At 45.0% G+C, this 20,579-nt stretch overlaps 1 protein-coding gene across 2 annotated transcripts in view; it reads right to left on the bottom strand.

Moving 5' to 3' along the window:
• MVB12B (multivesicular body subunit 12B) overlaps window positions 1-12,735 on the bottom strand; it is a 148,913-nt gene extending 136,178 nt beyond the window's left edge. The window contains exon 1 of one of the 2 annotated variants that reach the window (XM_060251271.1): window positions 12,571-12,735. Coding sequence is in view for 1 of the 2 variants with exons in the window: in XM_060251270.1 (XP_060107253.1) it covers window positions 12,340-12,405 (66 nt within the window). In the remaining variant the exon portion in view is untranslated. Of the gene's footprint in view, window positions 1-12,339; window positions 12,504-12,570 lie in introns of those variants that run through there. The other variant, XM_060251270.1, reaches the window with a different exon arrangement.
• Between the last annotated feature and the right edge of the window lie 7,844 nt (window positions 12,736-20,579).

Genomic DNA, 20,579 nt, shown 5'->3' with positions numbered 1-20,579 from the left:
GATTGCTAAAAAGATTTGGTACTGGGGCACTGAAGGAGGGAGGAAGCCAGTTTCTCCTCCTTTCTCCCAACAGTGACCCAGAAGTAAAGTGTTGTACTTTGAGTGCATAATGTCCCAAATTCAATTTCTGGCATCTCCAATGAAAACATATTAGGTAGCAGGCATGGGAAGAAACCTGAGGGTGTATAAATAAATAGTCTCCCCCACGCCCTTTCCTGCCCCCCCCCCCCCAGTTTTTCTAATAGAAAAACTGGAAATGTGGGGAAACACTGAAAAATCTGCCATGAAATGTTTTCTCCCAAAATGAGTGAAATGCTTTTACAGGCAAAGTTTTTTTGCTCATTCAAAATTCTGTGTATTTTGTAGTTATTCAGACTTGTATAAAGACCTGTAATATAATCTACAGAGAATTATAATTCCCATGTATTCTGTAGATATATAAATTGTTTGGTCCACAGTTAATCAGACAAATCTGTGTGTATGATAATACACTATTTCAAGGGTTCTTGTTTTCCCCATTAAGTTAAATCTGCTGAGACTGTATAAAGACCATTTCTAAATGAAAATAAGCCTCCTTCATTTACTGGAAAATTGATTTCTGTTACCAATTTTTGCTTTTCCCCTCACTTCCCAGATGGTAAAAAGATATGGGTGTCTATGTAGAAGAGGGTACTGCAGTTTGCAGCTTTCTTTCTGTGTAGTATTAGATAAGTTAGGAATTTCATCTAACCAAACCAATGATGCAATGCACTCCTCTAAATTCACTTACGTCAATAGACTTAGAAGTGTGTAATTCTGTTTACAACCGCACTGCAAGACATGTCCTTTTAAATTCCATAAACATGCCAAACAGTACTATTTTATATAGTAATGAAATTAAAAATCAGGGGTGTCAAACATGCGGCCTGAGGGCTCCTATCAGGCCTGCAAGCAACTCACTGTCATCTGCTTCCTTCTGCATCTCAGTTTGCTTTGTCAGGCTCCTTCAACTGCACAGGAGCTACAGAGCAAAGCCCCTATTTTCTCCATTGGCTGACCAGAACACAAAGCAACTATGTACAAAACGTAACAATGTCCAGCCATTTCATGTTTTCTCCTTGGTTTTAGGCTCAAAGCATTGACATGAGATTTCTGTAATGAATGTCAATAAATCAAAAGTAGGTTTGCAACTAACAGATACACACTTGAACAACACCTGAACAGCATACTCAAGATTGCTACAGTACAGACATTATGTCCAGATTTTGATGCAATAATCCAGAGCAAGAGGTGTTAGTTATCAGAAACTGTTAAATAAACAAAATATTGCAAGAGTGCTAATCTTTTAACCATATTTTATTTTAAATTTTAAAAAAACTTTAATTGTATTTGTCTTTTATAAAGTTTCTATCTCCACTATCTGGCATTACATTTTATGACACACATGGCCTGGCCTGACAAGGTCTAATTCATATCAGATCCAGCCCTTACAACAAATGAGTTTCTAGGCTTTGGATTCAAAAACACTTCCAAAAGCAGTTTTTGCGCCATCCCAAAGATGTAGCACATGAGGCATAATTAAAGTGGGGAATCCCAAGATCACGCCTGCCAAGGAGTTCACACTCCAAAACAAGACAAACAAGCTACAAAATACAGAATGAAAAGAGCTGTATTTACACAAGTCTTCCAGGCACTAAGTGAGACGTCAAGTAGGTGGATGTTCCAGGGGAGATTATGTGAGGGACAAGAGGACAAAGAAGCCTGATGGGGGTAATTAAATCTAACACAGGAAGCAGTAACACAGCAGGGAGCATACAGGAAAAGCATTTTTCTCTAACATTCCATATTGGAACAAAAGAAGAAAACTGTTTTTGAACATCTGTCCATCACATTTCAAGTTCTAGTAACACTACAGAATAACCAAAAAATATAAGATACAAGTACAACTACACCCACATTGCCTGAAACACAACGTTCCCAAGAATTAGATCATTTCTATGTAGATTTCACCTTCCTTGAGCGCCTTCTTTTTCACAAGTGCCCATTTTTTGACACAATGTCCCTCCAGAAACCAGGCAGGGCTGCTCTGGTCTAAGCAGCAACACACATACATACGCACACACTCCTGAAAGACAGCCAGTTCACTTTCCTCTCACATCACACACCTTCAGCATCAGGGATGCATGCCAAAACCAGATACCTCATCAATTAAGATACCTCTCATTATAAACCGCTGGGAGAGGGCCTACCTCTCGCTGAGGCAGTTCCCCATGTCCAGGCTCTCCCATATCAAACTCTGCTGTTTTCATGGTCTGCGTTTAGCCTGAGTCTTTTATGGCGGCCCAAAAAATTTTGTAGAACGAACAAGCAAATAAAATTATGGATATCATTTGAGGCTGCTTTTTATGCCTCCAGCTTGTTTTGTTGTTCACTACAGCATATGTTGCTGCTTTATAATTGTTTTTGTTATCATTGTATTGTTATCTTTGTTTTTGTTTTCATTGTATTTTTATCATTGTTTTTATTATTTATAATGGTTTTTATTTTGTGAGCCACAATCTATATTTTCTAAATGACTAAATGAAACCATTCTCCCTAACATTTTGGATTTTGGTGTGGAGAAGAAGGGAGAGACTCCAGCGTCAGTGAAAAGCAGCCTAACTGTAGTGCTCAAGACCTACTGTTGGCTCTAGCAACTGAACCTAGAGTCTATCCATTGAAGAATATGCCTGGATTCACCTGTTTCAAAGCTAAGCCGTGTCCAAGCCCTCATAACGGAACATGAGTTTGCAAATTTAGCTCCCCCACCCCGCAATACAGGACATCAGAGCACTGAACATGTGTCTCATCTCCTCCATTTTATCCTCACTATATCCCTATGAGGTAAGCTAAGTCAAGTGACACCAAAAGGCCAGAGTCACCTAACGATCTTCATGGCTGAGAGGAAATTTAAACCCAGCTCACCCCCAGTTCTATTTTGGGCACTCTGTATGAGAGTTTGGCTCTGTATGATCTCACGAGAACTTAGGGTTGCCAAGTCCAACTTAAGAAATATCTGGGGACCTTGGGGGTGAAGCCAGGAGACTCTGGGGTGGGGTCAGGAGCAAGGGTGTGAAGAACACAACTGAACTCCAAAAGGAGTTCTGGCAATCACATTTAAAGGGACCAAGCTCCTTCTAAATACCTTCCTTTAATAATGGAGGATAGGAGCACTTTCTTTTGAGGCTCATAGAATTGGACCCCCTGGTCCAAACTTTTTGAAACTTGGGGGGTGTTTTGAGGAGAGGCACTGGATGCTATGGTGAAATTTGGTGCACCTACCTCAAAAAACAGCCCCTATGAAGCCCCCGAAACCCTCGGATCAATTCTCCATTATACCCTATGGGATGTCTGCTGGGCATACCCAGCAGACATCCCCCCCGCCCCACTTTTTGATGACCCTGAAGCGGGGGGAGAGCCTCCAAACTGGGGGATCCTCTGCCCGCGACTGGGGATTGGCAACCCTACTAGAACTTCTATTCACAAAGATCCCCAATCTATCTGATGACTTTTGCACACACCCAAAGTTATTTTAAAACTGAGCATTGTTTCAGCTTGGCCTCATCAATGGAATAAGACAATGCCAGCGTGAGGTATCAAGGAGAGACTATCTCACTTTTCTCTCGCTGAAGTATTGCAATCAGCTATGACTCTTACAGGGCAAAGGTCAACTAGGATAAAAAGCCAAAACGCACTGACTTCTAGGCAGGCTGAAGCCAACAAATCAGGGTAAACAACAGCCTAGCAAGATGGCTGCCATCTTTTAGAACAACTTCTGGCTATCCAACTGTCCAAATGGGGTCAGAAGTTTGTGGGTGTATTTTGGCACGAAGAGGAGCATTTCCCTCTCCATTAGGAGCTGCCAAAAATAATCCGAGCCTTCACTTCTGGAAGAGAGAAAGAGAAACCTTTGTCAGCCTGAAAGCACAAAAGCGCTCCTTGTGGGTGTGCGACTCAAGAGTGAGCGGCAGGGGGCGAGAGGAAATCCACATCAATTTGGACTTTGTCATTGCTTCACAAAGGCCTGTTTTGTCAAAGGAATGGAGGAAGGGGGGAGGGGACAAGAGAATAGACCCTTCTACATGGAGTGGGAGGTTTGAATCACCAGCACACTCTGGGTGGAATAGCGGAGCAATGAGCCAGGCTCCACACCAGCACAGGAAGCATTGCTTAGCTTAGAACTAAAGACAGATCCATACAACCAATTTTCCTTGCCTTAAGAAGCCTACAGGAATCAACTTCTGGCAGACATTCATGTGTGTTTAATTCAAATAATAAAGGAGACTATGGTGCACTAACTCCCACCCCAATACAGCCCTTGCTCCGTCATATCCTTCTGTCTCTATTTCTTAAGACTCTCAGGAGAGACTCACAAATGTACATTTGCTTGACAACAGCAACATGATTTGCATGTATGAACAAGCATGTCATCATCTGAAGAGCACTGACAGGACTCCTACAACCCTCAAGTAACAAGAAATCAAGTTAACTCTGACCTGGATAGTCCAGGCAAGCCCGATTTCATCAGATCTTGGAAGCTAAGCAGGGTTGACTCTGGCAAGTACTTGGATGGGAGACCTCCTTGGAATACCAGCAGCTGGGAGGCAGGGGCAGGCTTTATTCAGCCAGGGGACCCCAGTAGGGATCAGTTACCAGAGGTCACCATGACTTCCAGGTACACGTGTGCACACACACACAAATATTTTTTAAAAGACAGAAAAAAGAAACCAAGGGCGTTTTCGCACAGAGCTTACCCTGGAGCGACATCCCTCTTCACCGCGCAGCGTCTGCGCAGATTTCGCACCAACTGCTCCGCAGAACCAGGAAGAGCCGTGAAGAGCGGCGGCTTTTGCGTCGCTAACATAAACTGGTTTTTAGCGGTTTACATTTGCGACGCAAAAGGCTCGGCACTTCGCGGCTCTTCCTGGTTCTGCGGAGCAGTTGCTGCGAAATCCGCGCAGACGCTGTGCGGTGAAGAGGGACGTCGCTCCGGGGTAAGCTCTGTGCGAAAACGATCCAAGTTAGATGAGCCCAAATATATTCAGCCCTTGATGGAAACAGAACACATGAACTCACCCAAACAAGCACCACTATTTCTGGAGATTAGTTCATACATACAAGTTTATGTTTTAAACATGTTTTATGCATGTGTATCAGGGCAAAGCTTAACAGGGGTGTCGAACGCGTTTGTTATGAGGGCCGGATCTTTACCTTGTCAGGCCAGGCCATGTGTGTCATAATATGTAATGTCAGGTAGGGGAGATATAAACTTTATAGATAGCTTTCCTTCACCCATTTACTCCCCAAGGAAGCTTTGCTCAGTAGTTCCTGTGCGATTGAGCAAGCCTGGCAAAGCAAGTTGTGATGCAGAAGGAAGCAAGAGATGGAGAAGAAAGCAGATAGTGAGTTGCTCGCAGGCCTGATAGGAGCCCTCCGGGGGCCTGATTTGGCCCCTGGGTCACAACTCTGACACCCTGACTTACACACTACCTCACATCACCACAAGTGCAATTTTTCAACTGAGTCAATTCACATATTCAGCTGCCATTCCTCAGGTACTGAGGAATTTAGTTATGTACTGTGTTGTGCATCAGGCTTTATGGCTATTTTATGATCCTGTATACCCCACAGCATTCTGGGTCACACAGAGATCAGTTACTGGAGAGCAACACTGGAAGAAGACTGCGGCCTTCACAGCTTCCGTGTGGGCTTCTAGAAGACATTTGACTAGCCACTGGAAGGAGCAAAATGTGGAACTAATGGCTCTGTGGTTTGTTCCTGTTCCACGGTCACCTAAAGTGAAGCACTGGCCAGATCTTATCACCACCCCCTAGTCCCAAGTGAGAAGACACTCAAGCGTACTCCCCTGTGGCTACGCATCTAGAAACAGCAAGCTTGTATACCACTAGCAGATATTTGGCAGAGAAACCCTTGTGGAAAGCTTCTGAGAAATCCCTTAATTACCCAGAAGAATCTGAAAAACAAAAATCAATAGCTGTTGCAGATCCGATGCCTATTAACGCACACGGGTCACTGCGGCACTACATCAATGAAGCGACAAGGCTTCATGAATGAACCAGCCCTAAAAGATGTGCAGTGTAGGGCTAAACTAGATGTGACGGCATCCTCATGTCCACCACGAGGGTGCTGCTGCCACTTTAAAGTGATTTAAAAATGCTGCCAAGGATGCAATGCTAATCAGACCCAGAGCACTGATGGCTGAAACCACGGCTTATTATTGGTAGCAGGAACTCCTTTGCTTATTAGGCCACACACCCGATGTAGCCAAACCTCCCAAAGCTTACAGGGCTCTTAGTACAGGGCCTACTGTAAGCTCTTGGAGGATTGGCTACATCAGGGGCGTGTGGCCTAATATGCAAAGGAGTTCCTGCTACAAAAAAAGCCCTGGCTGAAACACTCTTGTTCCCCCACCATGCTTTTTCAAATTCTGAAAGACCCACGCATCCCCTTCCCGCTGGGCCTATTTTAGCACTTGGAAAGCTGGAGGACGAGACGGTACAAGAGTGTCTCAGCCCACCACACTGCTAGTCCAATCATAATCAGCCTACACAGCATTTTTAAACCACTTTAAAATGGTGGCATCATCTTCATGATGGCCACAAAGGTGCTGTCATGTCTAGTTTGGCCCTTAAGAGACTGAACAGATGCTTTGCACATAGACAGCTGCAGGGCCAATCCTCAGCATCTGCCAGTAAAGTGGTTACACTGAGTATACAGTGCACCTCGCAGAGTCCGAAAATCCAGTTCCCCAGAATTGCTACAGCTTCAGAAACCTTCCTCCAAACAGACACACAGGCCTGTTCGGTGTGGTGGTTAAGTGTGCAGACTCCTATCAAAGAGAACCAGGTTTGATTCCCCACTCCTCCACTTGCACCTGCTGGAATGGCCTTGGGTCAGCCATAGCTCTGGCAGAGGTTGTCCTTGAAAGGGCAGCTGCTGTGAGAGCGCTCTCAGCCCCACCCACCTCACAGGGTGTCTGTTGTGAGGGAGGAAGATAAAGGAGATTGTGAACCACTCTGAAACTTGCAGTGCAGGGTGGGATATAAATCCAATATCATCATCATCTTCTTCTGTTCCATATTTCTGGCTGCACTGTCACTGAGCCAAACAAACCCTTGCAGAAAGGCTGCTAGTTGTCTGTTTATGGGCATTATTTTTTAGTCCTGCAAGCTGTGCTCATAGTGGACCCAAGCAAGCAGCATGATTAGCATTGTCCTAAAACTTCACACAGATTCCCAGGCTCACTTGCCTGGGGATGCAGCAGAGGTTCTGAGCTATCCCTGTGCCAAGTATCTTGAGCCAGTGTGTGATCTATTGGTTACAGTGCTGAACTGAGGAGACCTGGGTTCAAATGCTTGCTTGAATGAATTTGAGTCAGTGTAGACTACTTCAGAGCAATGTTCCATCTAAGCTGCAGAGTCCTGTGAGCAAAAGTTTTAACTTTGTGAGCTACTGGTATTAAAGCTGTGAGCTCCTGGCATGAAAGTTGTGAGCTACTGCATAAATTAGTGTGCTTTGGGGCCATCCTTCCTAAGCTAAGACAAAAATGTCTGAGCTGGAGGCTAAAAATCTGTGAGCTAGCTCACGCTAACTCAGCTTAGAGGGAACACTGCTTCAGAGAACCGTTGTGAAGATAAAAGGAATGAGGGAAGATCTATGAATGTGCCCTGAACTCCATGGGAGACAGGGCTGGATTTGGAGGGGAGAGAGACAGTATCCTGTAGAGACACAGGACAGCTCCACCCATGAATAATGCAATCAACAGCTTCTACTGTCTTGGTGGATCTCAAGAGTTTATGAAACTTGGCTTCATGGTCCATCTCTAACAACGAACAAAAGCCAATTCATAAGATGATCAGGCTTGCAAGGCTGCCAAAAATGCGGCAGAAGGGCTAGAGTGGGATCAAGGAGGCGCAGTTCAACTCTTCACTCCGCCACCAAGTTCCCTCAGTGGCCTTGGGTTAGTCGCACTCTCTCAGCCTAGACCTTCTTTCCAGGGTTGGCTGTTCCACACATGGATGGGACCAAAACTTAATTTAAGAATTCCCAAAACTATAGATGCACCTTGAAAGAACTCAAGAAGGTGTTGCAACAGGGACCAAGCAAATACCCTAAGACTTGGTTCAAATCTCATCTCTGCTATGCACTCACTAGGTAGCCCCAGGCAATCCAGCATTGCTCAGCCTTAGGTTAAAATCTGTAATACAGGAATGTTACTGGCGTACCTCATGGGTCATTGTAAGGGCTACCATGTTAATATTATGCAAGGCATAATCATAGATATGCATCGTATAACAAATGCTTATTATTTATCATTAGCCATGATAACCAACAATAGAACCACCCTGTTCAGAACCAGTATACCTTTAAATCCAACATGCTCAACAGGACCATGGTAAGATGGCTTTAGCCTTCCTGCTTCACATACGGAATTCCCACAAATATCTGGATGGTCACTGTGAGAAACATGCTACTGGACTACATGTACCTTGGTCTTTTCTAGCAGGTCTTCCCTATGCCCTTAAGGAAGCTGTTTTACAGCCACAAGTGGCTAGAGGGCCTTGGTTGGGTGCATGGGAACTATCTGAACATTGTAAACATGCTGTTGCCAGCCCACAGGCAACTAGTAACGTATCATCTATCACCGTGCTTAGGATTCTGTTTAGCTGAGCATCTACTGTAGGTTCAGAAACAAAGACATCGCAGTGCAAGGTCAAACCAATTCACTATTGCATATACTGAATGCAACATTACCAGCATGTTCTCCTGCAGTGAAGAATGCTTGCCTTAAGGTGAACAGGTAGGAAACATTCCCCCCACCCCCATGTTTGCTTTAGTCCATAATGACTCCTGTAAGCATGCATGAGCAGGTAAGTCAATTAAAACTATGGAGCAGTAACTGCAAGGCTAGCTTAATGGTATGTTATCATAAGCAGCCAGCTGGTATAAAATCACAATGGCTGGTTTAGCAGTTACACCATCATCATCATTATTAATCGTCATCATCAACACCATCTATGTAACATTTTTAACAGTCTGAAGTGTTTTATATACAACCCTAGTAAGGCAGTCAGTGGTGATACCCTCGTATTGCAGAAACAGGCCACAGGTTGAGTGAATGTCTTTCCCAAGGCCATTCCAGTAAATTCACAGAAGAGGTGAAAATCCATTCAGGGGCTTCCCAATCCATAGCTCTATTAGCTAATACACTAAATAAGCTAGAAAATCCCAAGTTCAAGATTTAACTTGAGAAGACTTAAGCAACCCATTAATTCCATAAAATGATCTTATTCAAGAGGGCATTTGGTGGAGGGTAAACTGTTTGGTCAGATTTGTCTACATTTTTAACTACAGGTTTTTAAGAGGGCTTTTGAATTTGCATGTTTTTGAAGTGTGTATTTTAATTGCATATATTTTAACCTGTTGCCAGATACATATGTTTTAGGGTCTGTTGAGTCTGAGAAGATCAGGTGGAATATAAATGTGTTTTCAAAAATATTTTCTCATAGGGCCTCTCCCCGCCATTGCTAAGACTATGATAAAATTAGTGACCTACCTTTCATGGCTGTTGCAAGGAAGCCAGAAAGAGTAAATGTGATTTGCTTTTAATGCATTAAAACACTATATGCATGCTACATGGTGCTATATTGGCCAGTTGCTTAATGCCCTAGTACATACATAAGACAGGAATTCCTAACAAATAAGAGCATCTGGTGAGGAGATTGGGTTTCTTTTCCACTTTGATTCCATCTTTCCAGACATGCGGTATGGTTAATTCTACCCTGAGCTGTAGGACAGGTGGCGATAGGGAAAGAAAGTCGACATTGTTATCCAACAGGATGCATGCTTTTTTTTCTGCTGATACGTCAATGGAAGCATTAAACCCTCCCCTTCAGCTTCCTGTAGATAAAGCGAAGGAAATGCAGATGACAATCGGGCCCCCAATCATGCTTCCCAAAACAGCAACAGTTGATAATGCAGATGGGTATCATGGCAGGATGTGGAGGGCTCCACACCCCAAAGAAACCCAAACAAGTGGACAGTTGCCTGATAACGTGTTGTAATTAACATGTTCATGTCAGACAACAAAGAACAATCTAGTGTGCAAACCTAATAGAGTTACACCCTTCTAAGTCCAATGACTTCAATAGACTAAGAAAGGTGTATTTCTGTTTAGGAAAGCACAGTACTGGTGAAAAACATGCAATGGCCGAAAGGATACACACCAAGGAGAAAGCAGTGCCAAAATTCAAACATAATAGAGTAGATTCTTTAGACTGCCACTGGGAGTTGTCATTTTTTAAAGTTGTCCCATGGAAAAATTCCATGCCAGCAAAAAGTTAGCACATTAAGGAAAAACATTCTGGCTCAGCCCAGTACTCCCTGTGCTAATTTTCTACTTGAAAGGATTGTTTTAAGGCAAGGAGCATTCAAAAATATGATCCACCCCCTCCTGCTATCTGAAGTGGTACTACCAAAGGACCCTTACCACATCATTCTGCTGCCTGGGTCAACTTTCAGTTTCCATTCACACATAAATGTTAACTGTTCAGCTGTTTCTGGCCTTCTTTGGAGGATATGGAGTTGTGCATGTTTGATGACTTCCAAACTGATATACATATTAGACTTACTGCAAATCTACACTCTATGCATGGATTACAATGCAATGCTAAGCAAAATTGTTCCAGTCTAAACCTATTCTAATCAATGGGTACAGGCTATATAGAATTGTACTATCAGTGGACTAATAAGCAAGATATATGAATAATTTGCTAAGGGGAGGCCTTTTCTGGCAGCATCACAATATTCATGTGCCATCTATGATGTACTTGAATGAAAGACTAGTAATCTTTCTTTTAAAAAAATCTGCTATCCAGTTAATTAGGCGTATTCCTTTTTAATCAATGCAAAGAAAAAGCACAAGTTAATTATGCATTGTGGCAAGAAATTCCCTCTTTCAACAGCCTAAACTTGCTGCCATGAATTCAGTGAGCTTTAAGTTCTAATTCTATAAAAGGGATATATATATATTTGCATTCAAAATTTTATAAACCATTTCCATGTTCTCCATTAGCTGCATTTTTTCCTAAGCTCTCAAATGCAAGATGTTTTAGCTTTTACTCGTAGGGAAAGGATGTTCCACCCCCTTGCTTGTTTTGGCTGCTCTTTCCTCAATATTTTGACCTCCGTCTTTTCACAGCGCTGCTATTAGAATGTTGCTCTAAAAGCATTTTAGCATTGTCTCTTCTTAGACTGGGTTTTGAATGCGGCAGCGTAAGAAAACTACAGAGCTACGTCTCACTCAGAATGCTCTGGGGCCTTGAGACCATCTAACAGCACTGAGTTCCGTAGATCTGCACCACATTTTGAAGGGAAAATCCTCTTTCGCTTCGTGTTCATTCCATGGAGATATTCATTGTATGAGTCACTTGAATTGCTGCAGGAGAAAGCATCCTACTCAAAGTGGCAATGTAGGAGAAGAGGGAGAGACGGAAGCCCTTCTCTTTTTTCCCCCCTTTTTTTAAAAAAAAAAAATCCAACTAAGGTGTTATTTGTACAAGAAATCAGCACAGGCTTTGTATCAGCCCTGGACATCTTGGATTAGTCTTGGAAGAGAACCTGCCTGAGAGAATACTCCATGGACATGGACCAGTGGTCTGACTCAATGGAGGGGGGGGGGGGAGGCTGAAGGGGAAGGAAGTTATAAATACATTACTGATTTGTTGGGGGGGGGGGTTGATTAAATATTGTGCCAGGTCTTGCTAGACTGACGTACTGCAGGTTGGGTTTTATTTAGGGATGAGAGAGGAATTGTCATTTCTTGTATTAGAATTGGGCACGTACAATAATGGGAAGGCGTGGGGGGGGGGAGGTGTCCATAAACAGGAGACAAAGCCAGTCTATTGTTATGAATCCTTGCCAGGAAATCGCTCTTGCCAAGGTCTCCAGCTTGTCAGAAAAGACAGAAGCCGCGTCCCCCCCCGCCCCCCCAAAAACACTGCCCCCCAACATCTCCCTCAGCCAAAGGTGGGGGGGAGAACCGAGCCTCGCATTGTTTTGGCTAGATGGAAAGGAGGGGAAGCAGTTCTGTGATGAACTACCCCCCCCCCAAAAAGCCACCCAAAGGGGCAAATCAAAGCCCAAGGAGAACTGGAGTGGGGGGTAGGCAGCCACGGGAAGGAAAAGCACCAGAAGCAAAGAGAGGGGAGAAAAGAAGGCAGGGAGAGGGGTAGCAGGGCCCAGCCCGGGATGGGGCTACAGCCAGGCCTGGCCCCAGAGGCTCCCGGGGAGACACTTAACTGTTGCCCGGGGCGCTGACGGCGGCTGATCACGGCTCCCCCGTTTCAGGCAGAAGCAGCTTCTCATTGCCCGGCAGGGCGGGGAGCGGAGCGGAGGCAGCAGGAGGAGGAGGAGGAGAAGCGGAGAGGCGGCAGCGAGCGAGCGGGCAGGCGGGGAGAGAGCTGGCCTTTTCGGGGCCCGCAGGAAGAGGAGGAGGAGGAGGAGAAGGAAGAGGCGGCGGCGATCCCTTACCAGGCGCGCCAGAGCGAGGCCCCCGGCCCGGTGCACCCAGCGACGGAGCCGTCAGGAGCCTAGGCCGGCGGCGGGGGCCATGGGCGAGGGCGGAGGGAAACGCGGCCGAGTCGAGCCTGCCTGCCTGCCTGACGCCGCCTCCGAGGCGCTCCGACGAGGAGACGCCGCCTCGGCGCAAGTACAGAGCCCTCTGCCTCCCGGAGCCCGCACTGCCGCTCGCTTGCCAGCCACCTCCCCACCAGCGGCCGGCCCGAAAGCGGGGTCTGCAGCCAGCCAGCCCTCCCCTCCAATGGGCTCCGGCGCGCCATGACGCTTTGGGCCCTTGGACGTCTTCCATTTGCGCCCTAGGCGCACGCATGTGCTGCCTGTTCCCCATGCCGGAGGCGGGGGGGGGGGGGGGGGCAGGAGTCCTGGCCTCTGCGCACGGGGGGGGGGCGACCCCTCTCGACCTGTGTCAAGGGAATCCCTGCAACATGGGGGCGGGGGGGAGAGAATCTGCTGAAGCGGTGGGTGCCCGGCAGGCCTTGAATCCAGCAGGAGCTCACAGGAGCACAGCTCCTGAACCTTTCTGAGGATTCCCCCTCTTCCTCCCCACCGACCTACCTTCTCCATTGAATAGTAGGCGCAGCTGCATAACAATCCCTGGATGAGCTCCACCACCACCTAGTTTTCTACAAAACGACCCTGCTGCCCGGTAAGGCGCTCTCTCTCACCTCCTTCCTGTGCTGTGGGGGCGCGCGTAGTTCAGTCTCCCCACCGAAAGGGCTCCAAGGCTCACACCTGGCAAAGCAGGAAGACAGCTCGCGGAGCCTCCGTCTGGATTCCTAGGCACGTGGACTTGAGAGAGTGTTGGCTTGCAAGCGGCGGAACGTAACTCCCGAACGAGGAAGGCTTGCAGGCTGCAATCCAACAGGAGCAGGACTCGGTGGATTCAGTGGGGCTTGCTGCTGAGTTAATAGGTTTGCCAGGTTTCCCTTAGCCCAGTGTTCTGCTTCCAGCAGCGGCTAGCTAGATGCCTCTGGGAGTTCAGAAGCCGGGCATAAGCATTTGGCATCTAGAGATACACTGCCTCTGCACCTGGAGGTTCTCTGTAGTTATCATGACTGCTGCCTTGGAGAAATGTCTTCCTGCATTTACTTAATACTTCATAATACTCCTTATAAGCCTTAAAGCTGCAACCATGAACTCAGTTGGACTTTCTTCTGATTAATCATTTATAGACTTTGGCTATAAGTTAATGGCTTACTAGCACACCTTGTGATGGTAAATCTCATAGGTTAACTATATTAGGGTACTTGAAAGGTTGCCTGCTTCCATATGGCTATAGATGCACATTCTCCTAGGAGGTGGAGAGGGAGACATTTGTTGCTGCTCCAGGGTAACTGGCTGGCCGCTGTATAAAACAGGATGCTGGACTAGATGGATCACTGGTCTCATCCAACAGGAAACTTGTGCTCCTGTGTAAGGTGGATAGCCATGCAGGACAGGGCCTTTTTTGTTGTGGTTCTCCATCTGTGAAATTTTATCCCTGCATCCACTCACTTTATGCCAGCTTTTTTGAGATTTAGATGTCAGGTGATCAAAATCCCATTGCCTTGTGCATTTGGTGAGAGATGGGGGCAGGCTTGCTTTGGGGAGGCCCACCTTCTGAGTGTGATGACCTTCTAATTGTATTAATGTATTAACTTGATTTTAAATTGCCACATGTAGTTGTTAATTAACTAATCCAGAAAATTTAAATTCTGCTTTTTGGCTAAAATTAGCATCCAAGGTGGTTTCCAACTGAACATTTAAAAAGAGGCAAAATAATTTATAAGAGAAAACCCAAGGATACAGCTGCCAGAGATAAGCCAGCAGTTAAAACACAATTTTAAAAGCAAAAAAACCCCAAACCCATGAGTTGTACAAATCAGAATATTAGTTCATTTGCCACTAAATACCCACCAGAGCTGAATAGGTTAAATAGATCACTGGCAGGCAAGAAGTAAAAAGGGCGAGAAACAAGTTTTCTAGGGAAGGAAGTTCCATGACTGGGGGCCACCACTGAGAAAGCCCTTCCACACACTTCTGTTAACATGAACCCCATCCATTCATTTTACTGATTTTATGTGGTGAGATTTATTGATGGTTTTAATTGTACTTTTGCTTTTTTAATATGTGTATTATAATATTTATTTAAAACATTCTATATAGCCTTTCCACCTAAGGCAGCAAACCTTGAAACATTTCAATATTAAAACAGCATTTCTAATAAAGTAGATATATAAAATAAGCAATTCAATAAAAACATATAAATGTACCAACACCCATAGCAACACAATAAAGGAGAAGGGCAATAATAGTTACTGGGGGAATGCCAAATAAAGCAAAAGTCTTCATCTGCTGGCTGAAGACAACAATACAGGGAGGGAGTTTCAAAGTTTTGGTGCCACAACTGAGCAGGCCTTTTATGAGGTTGCCACCTGTCTAGATTCAGATGACAGAGACACCCAAAGCAGGACCTCTGAAGAAGATCAGAGTGGATGGGTGGGAGAAGGCGGGCCTTAATGTATGATGGTCCCAAACCTTATATGGCTTGAAAAGTCAATACCACCTGAATACCTTGAATTGGGCCCAGAAGCAAATGGGGAGACAATGTAGATGTAACAACCTGGAATGATATGGTTCCTGTGATTTACTCCAGTCACTATTCTGGCCACTGTATTCTGTACCAACTGCAGCTTCCAGGCAGTCTTCAGTGGCAGCCCCATGCAGAGTGATTGCAGTAATCTAATCTGAATGTTCTCAAAGCATGCGCCACAGTGGCAAGATCTTTTGTCCCCAGAAGGACCACAGCTAGCTTACTAGACAACACTGGTGAAATGCATCCCTCACCACCACTGTCATCTGTTTATCTAACAAGAGGCCTGGATCCAGCAGCACCTTCAAGATACCAACCTGCTCCTTTAGATTAAAGAACGAGCAACCCCATCCAGAACAGGACATATTCTAATCATGGATCAATCTTTCTCCCTATCAGTAGCATCTCCATTTTGTCAGGATTATGTTTCAGGTTGTTAGCCCTCATTCATCCCAAGACTGCCTCCAGGTGCCTGTTCTTAGTTTCCATGGCCTCCATGAGATCTGCTGGAAGCAAGAAACAGAGCTGAGTATCATCCTCATATTGGTGGCAATTCAGCCCAATTCTGAGGATGACTTTTCCCAGCAACTTTACATAGATGTTAAAAAGGAGGACTTTGTAGCCTACAGACTTGGGGGCACAGCAGCAATCCCGCAGCAGCACACACTGAAATCTGCCTTCAAGATAAGATCGAAAGCATCACAGAACAGTACCCCTCTGCCCCAGTCCTGAAAGGCAATCCAGAAGGATATCATGATCATGATCAATGGCATCAAAACTTATCAAGTGATCTAGGAGAATTAACAGGGTTCTCACATCTGGAGCTTTTATTTTCTTGAGAGGCAGCTTAAAAATACATTAAGTAAGGCAAATAAATAAAAATTTGTTTGTCTCTTAAGACGTTTTTATCTGTCCTCTCATTCACAAAATGGGAAGAGCTCACAAACAGAATCTCTGTTCCAATGAAATGCAGGTCATTAGTAGCACAATATACAAACCTTGAGTCTCTAGATGGAGGGGAAAGGGCTCTAAGAAGAAGAGAATACAACCAAGCATCAGTGGCAATATTCAGCAAGAGCCCAGAAAACTCCAGATACTGGCCACGTTGAACAGATAAGGTGGTTCCATGGCGTGAACCTCCCAATTCTGAGCATATGACTTGGCGTTCATTTAGATAACTAGCTTGGCTGGATTCCCAGCTTTCACTTAAAGAAAAAAGTAAGACTCCAGCACTTTTAAATCCAGAGAAACAAGGCAAAATGTACAGGCAGACTTTCACCCAAGAAACAAGCCTAATCTTGCCTTTTATTTTTCCAGCCAATCAGGAAATTTACAGTTGTGATTGATGTGCTTGCTCTGCTACTTACTGACAAACTTGGTCATTGCAAACCCCAGAGTGAGCAAACGATCTGGTTAAAAGATGCTTCCTTCTCAGCCTCTTGAAAGGGCAGCTGCTGTGAGAGTCCTCTCAGCCCCACCCACCTCACAGGGTGTCTGTTGTGGGGGAGGAAGAGAAAGGAGATTGTGAGCCACTCTGAGACTCAGATTCGGAGTGGAGGACGGGATATAAATCCAATATCATCATCTTCTCCTTCTCATTCTCCTTCTCCTTCTTCTTCTCCTTCTTCCCTAGCTTTTTGTGATGCCTTCTGGGAGCAGCCACAAAGCCACTGCTAGAGAATGCAATGAATGTTTATAAGCAGCAAGAAAAATTGTTGCCTAGATTTGGGAAATTGGAATATGGCAATCCTAAATGCCTGGGGAGACAATTCCCTCTTGATCTGGTGGTGCCTAAAAGGGAGCAGTGCAACTTTTGCATCAGATGAATGAATAGAGGGAAGGACTAAAAATGAGGTGCCAACATAGGAATGGCCCTCTACCTGGTAGCTACCTATTTTTTCATAGTGCAGGGCCTTGGAAAGTGATCATAATAGGTAGGCATATTCAGATGAAGATGATCCTTCAGATTTGTCTACCTGGATTATTTTAGAGCATTTGTTTTAGATCCAACAACGACACAGAACCACAGGAAAGGTACAACCATAGAAAAGGTCCTGCCTCTAGCAAGATAAAACATGAGACTTCGTTTTCCCATTGAAATCAATGGGAGTGAATCTGATTCAGCAAAGGAGTTCCTCTGTGCTCAACAGTTTGGGGACCTATGGAATAGAGCCTAGCTGATAATCCCAAAAATGCAATTTCGATCTGAAAAACGGAAATTGCAGTTTTCCTCACTTCAGCATCCTGAGACTATCAGAACAGCAACAGTCTCTTTCTCTCTTTCACTCTCCTCTCCCCCTACCCTTCTTTAGTATGGAGAGTAATTTTAAGACAACAATGTTGCCTGGCGGAGGTAAGAAATATATGCCCCATACATAATAGATGCCCCCAATGCCCCATTAACAGATGCAAGAAGATTCCTCAAAATGGATTAAAAAAAATCCTGGCACATGTTCTAGAGTGATAATGCTCCCCCACGGATGGGTTGTTTCTAAGACAGTCTTTAGTGTAATAATATTTTTTATAAACCTCGCGTTTCAATAAGAGCCAGCAGCAAAGGGAGAGCCACTATTTCCCAAGGAAGAATCTAAGCGCTACTTTGCAGCCAGAAACCATCTCTATGCATATTGCAAACATATGTTTTTTGTATGGGATGGGAGCATGGTCCACACCATGCTCAGTTCCCCCTTCTGCTTCATAGGGACTAGCTGCTTCTTCGTGAGCTTGCGAGAGGGGGGAACATACTCCTTGCTTTCTCTTTTTTCTTCTTGGATAGCATTCAAGATTTATTCCGCGTAGTGATGAGCAAATGTTCTTTTTCATTCCCCCCCCCCCCCGTTCTTCCCTCGCCTCTGTTCTTTTAAAATTTGGCAAGAGTTTGGATTCTCTGTTTTTTGCTATTAGCATTTATGAATTTCTTTTTCCCTACTTGATATGCACGTGATACACAATTTACATGGTATTTACTGAATAATAAAGTCACCCAGCAGGCTTCATGTGGAGGAGTGGGGAATCAAACCCAGTTATCCAGTTTAGAGTCCTGCTGCTGGCTCTCATAAGAGAGAGGGGGAGGCCAGAACTCTAACCTGGAGAGGTGGGTTTGATTCCCCCCCTCCACATGAAGCCCACTGGGTGACTTTGGGCCAGTTGCCATTCTCTCGGAACTCTCTCCACCCCACCTGCTTCACCAGTTGCCTCTTGTGGGGAGAGGAAGAGAGGGTCACTTTGAGACTCCTTGGGGTAGAGAAAAATGGGGTATAAAAACCAACTCTTCTTCATGTATACAGAGATTTTTTTTTGCAGGAACACACAGGAACGCCATTCTAGCTAGCTTGGCATCAGGGTGTGGCCTAATATGCAAATTAGTTCCTGCTGGGCTTTGTCTACAGAAAAGCCCTGTGTGAAACAATCGTGATGTCAGGGGTTGTGGCCTAATATGCAAATGATCCTGCTGGGCTTTTTCTACAAAAAAAAGCCCTGTGTATATACAAAGCAAGCTTTTAATGATGTCTGTCCTCTTGTTCTAACTGCTGTTGGTTCAAAACAGGTGTTGTTTTGTTTGTTTAATACCACTGCTGACTTTTTACAGGTTTTTTTTTTGGCTGGTTATTGATTAGAATGTTTTATTGACAGATTTTTATTGTATCATGAGAACTTTGGACACACATTTGTGGAGAGGCAGCATCTAAATATTTGAAGGAAATAATCATATCACAGAATAACATTTGTGAGTGTTTGATGAGTGTACAGCAAAATGTACACACCATGTTCTCACTGTTCTCTGCCCCCCCTCCCCAAACGCGACCTATCTTTCCTGTACAGTATTGTTCCCTGTCTTTTGCAGAATAACTTCCCATAGAGATTAATGGAATTGTAGTTTCTCCACCCCCCCTGACTTTTGATTCACAATAATATTGACCTCTTGGTTCTTTCTGAGCTCTTTGAGACAGCACCCAAACCACTAGTGGCACATTTACACCTCTAGCTTGTGAGATTGACTGGGCCAAGTTCATCCAGTAAGTTTCATGGATTCAAACCCAGATTTCCCAGTAGGGTTGCCAACCTCCAGATGGGGCCTGAAGATTTCCTGGAATTATAACTGACCTCCTGACTAGGGATCAATTACCCAGGAACAAATGGCTTCTTTGAAAGGTAGGCTCTATGGCATTCTACCCCACTGAAGTCCCTACCCAGGTTCTGCCTCTAAATCTCCATGAATTTCCCCAAATCAGACTTGGCAACCCCACTCCCTCATCCTATTCTAACCCTCTAAACACTATAGCAGACTGGCTTCCCCATCAAATCCCCCAAAGTTGAGCCCAGATAGTTTTTTGTTTTTTTTAATATAAAGGCAGCACTACCTTACCAGCCATTAGATCTGTTGTCTAAATTTTTCTCCACTGGCCAATGGATAGAAGACTAAGGTTCATGCCATCTGAAAGCCATGACACCATGTTGCTCAAAGGCTTCCCTGGGAAAGTGATTCTATGAACTAGGAGGTGATTTCAGCTCACAGGATGGGAAAGGGCAGGGAGAGACCTGAAGCCAGACATTAAAAGGCCCTGTGTGTAGATCTGACTTCGGCTGGTGCAACCTCCTTGTAACCCAGCTGCTGAGAGATCTGAACAGACTCTGGTCTCCAGTTCTGCCATTAGAAGTGGACAGTTCCCTGGCTCTTTTCTGGGCAGCTTTCTGAGGTGGGCTTTTTTCTTACCTATCTTTGACTATCTTACTGTTCACTTGACTGAAAAACAGCATCCCATCATTATCATCCATGTACTCAACCAGGAATGTGTATAACTATCGTTTATACATAATACCCTTGTGGTGGTGGCAAAACTGAGAACCCTCAATGGGTGGAACTTTTCTGCATGAACTATTGGCTCATGAACCGTCTGTCACCGTCTCTTCCCTCTCATTGGCCTACTGCAGGCCCAGGAATGTTGAACAAACTGCCAAAACAGTCTTATACATCTCAGAGACAGACACCTCTCCGATGCTTCTCTGTGCTGTGTCTTCTCTGACAACTGGCCTCAGAAAGGCCTGCCACTCACAAACGACCTCATGGCCACCATCAGCAGGCACCACTGGGAGCATTTACTCAGAGGACATGGCTGTCTCACCTTTACTGTCTTTCCTGCCTCTTTCCTGTCACTCCCTCTTTTTCCTATGTAGAGGCTGCAAGGAGGGGGAAGGCAATGGAAAGCTGAAGTCAGAGGGGCATATAAAGGGAAGGAGAAAGGGTTGCCAACTCCAGGTTAGGAAATTCCTGGAGATTTAAGGGGTGAGGCCAAGAGAGGGTGAGGTTTGAGGAGGGGTGGAACCTCAGACAGGTACAATGTCATTTCCTCTGGGGAACTGCTGTTGCCAATCTCCTGGTGAGGGTTGG

This window comes from Heteronotia binoei, chromosome 12 (assembly GCF_032191835.1).
Source record: "Heteronotia binoei isolate CCM8104 ecotype False Entrance Well chromosome 12, APGP_CSIRO_Hbin_v1, whole genome shotgun sequence".
Lineage (NCBI taxonomy): Eukaryota > Metazoa > Chordata > Lepidosauria > Squamata > Gekkonidae > Heteronotia > Heteronotia binoei.
Note: the sequence above shows the minus strand (reverse complement) of the source record. Positions and strands in the feature narration are given on the sequence as shown.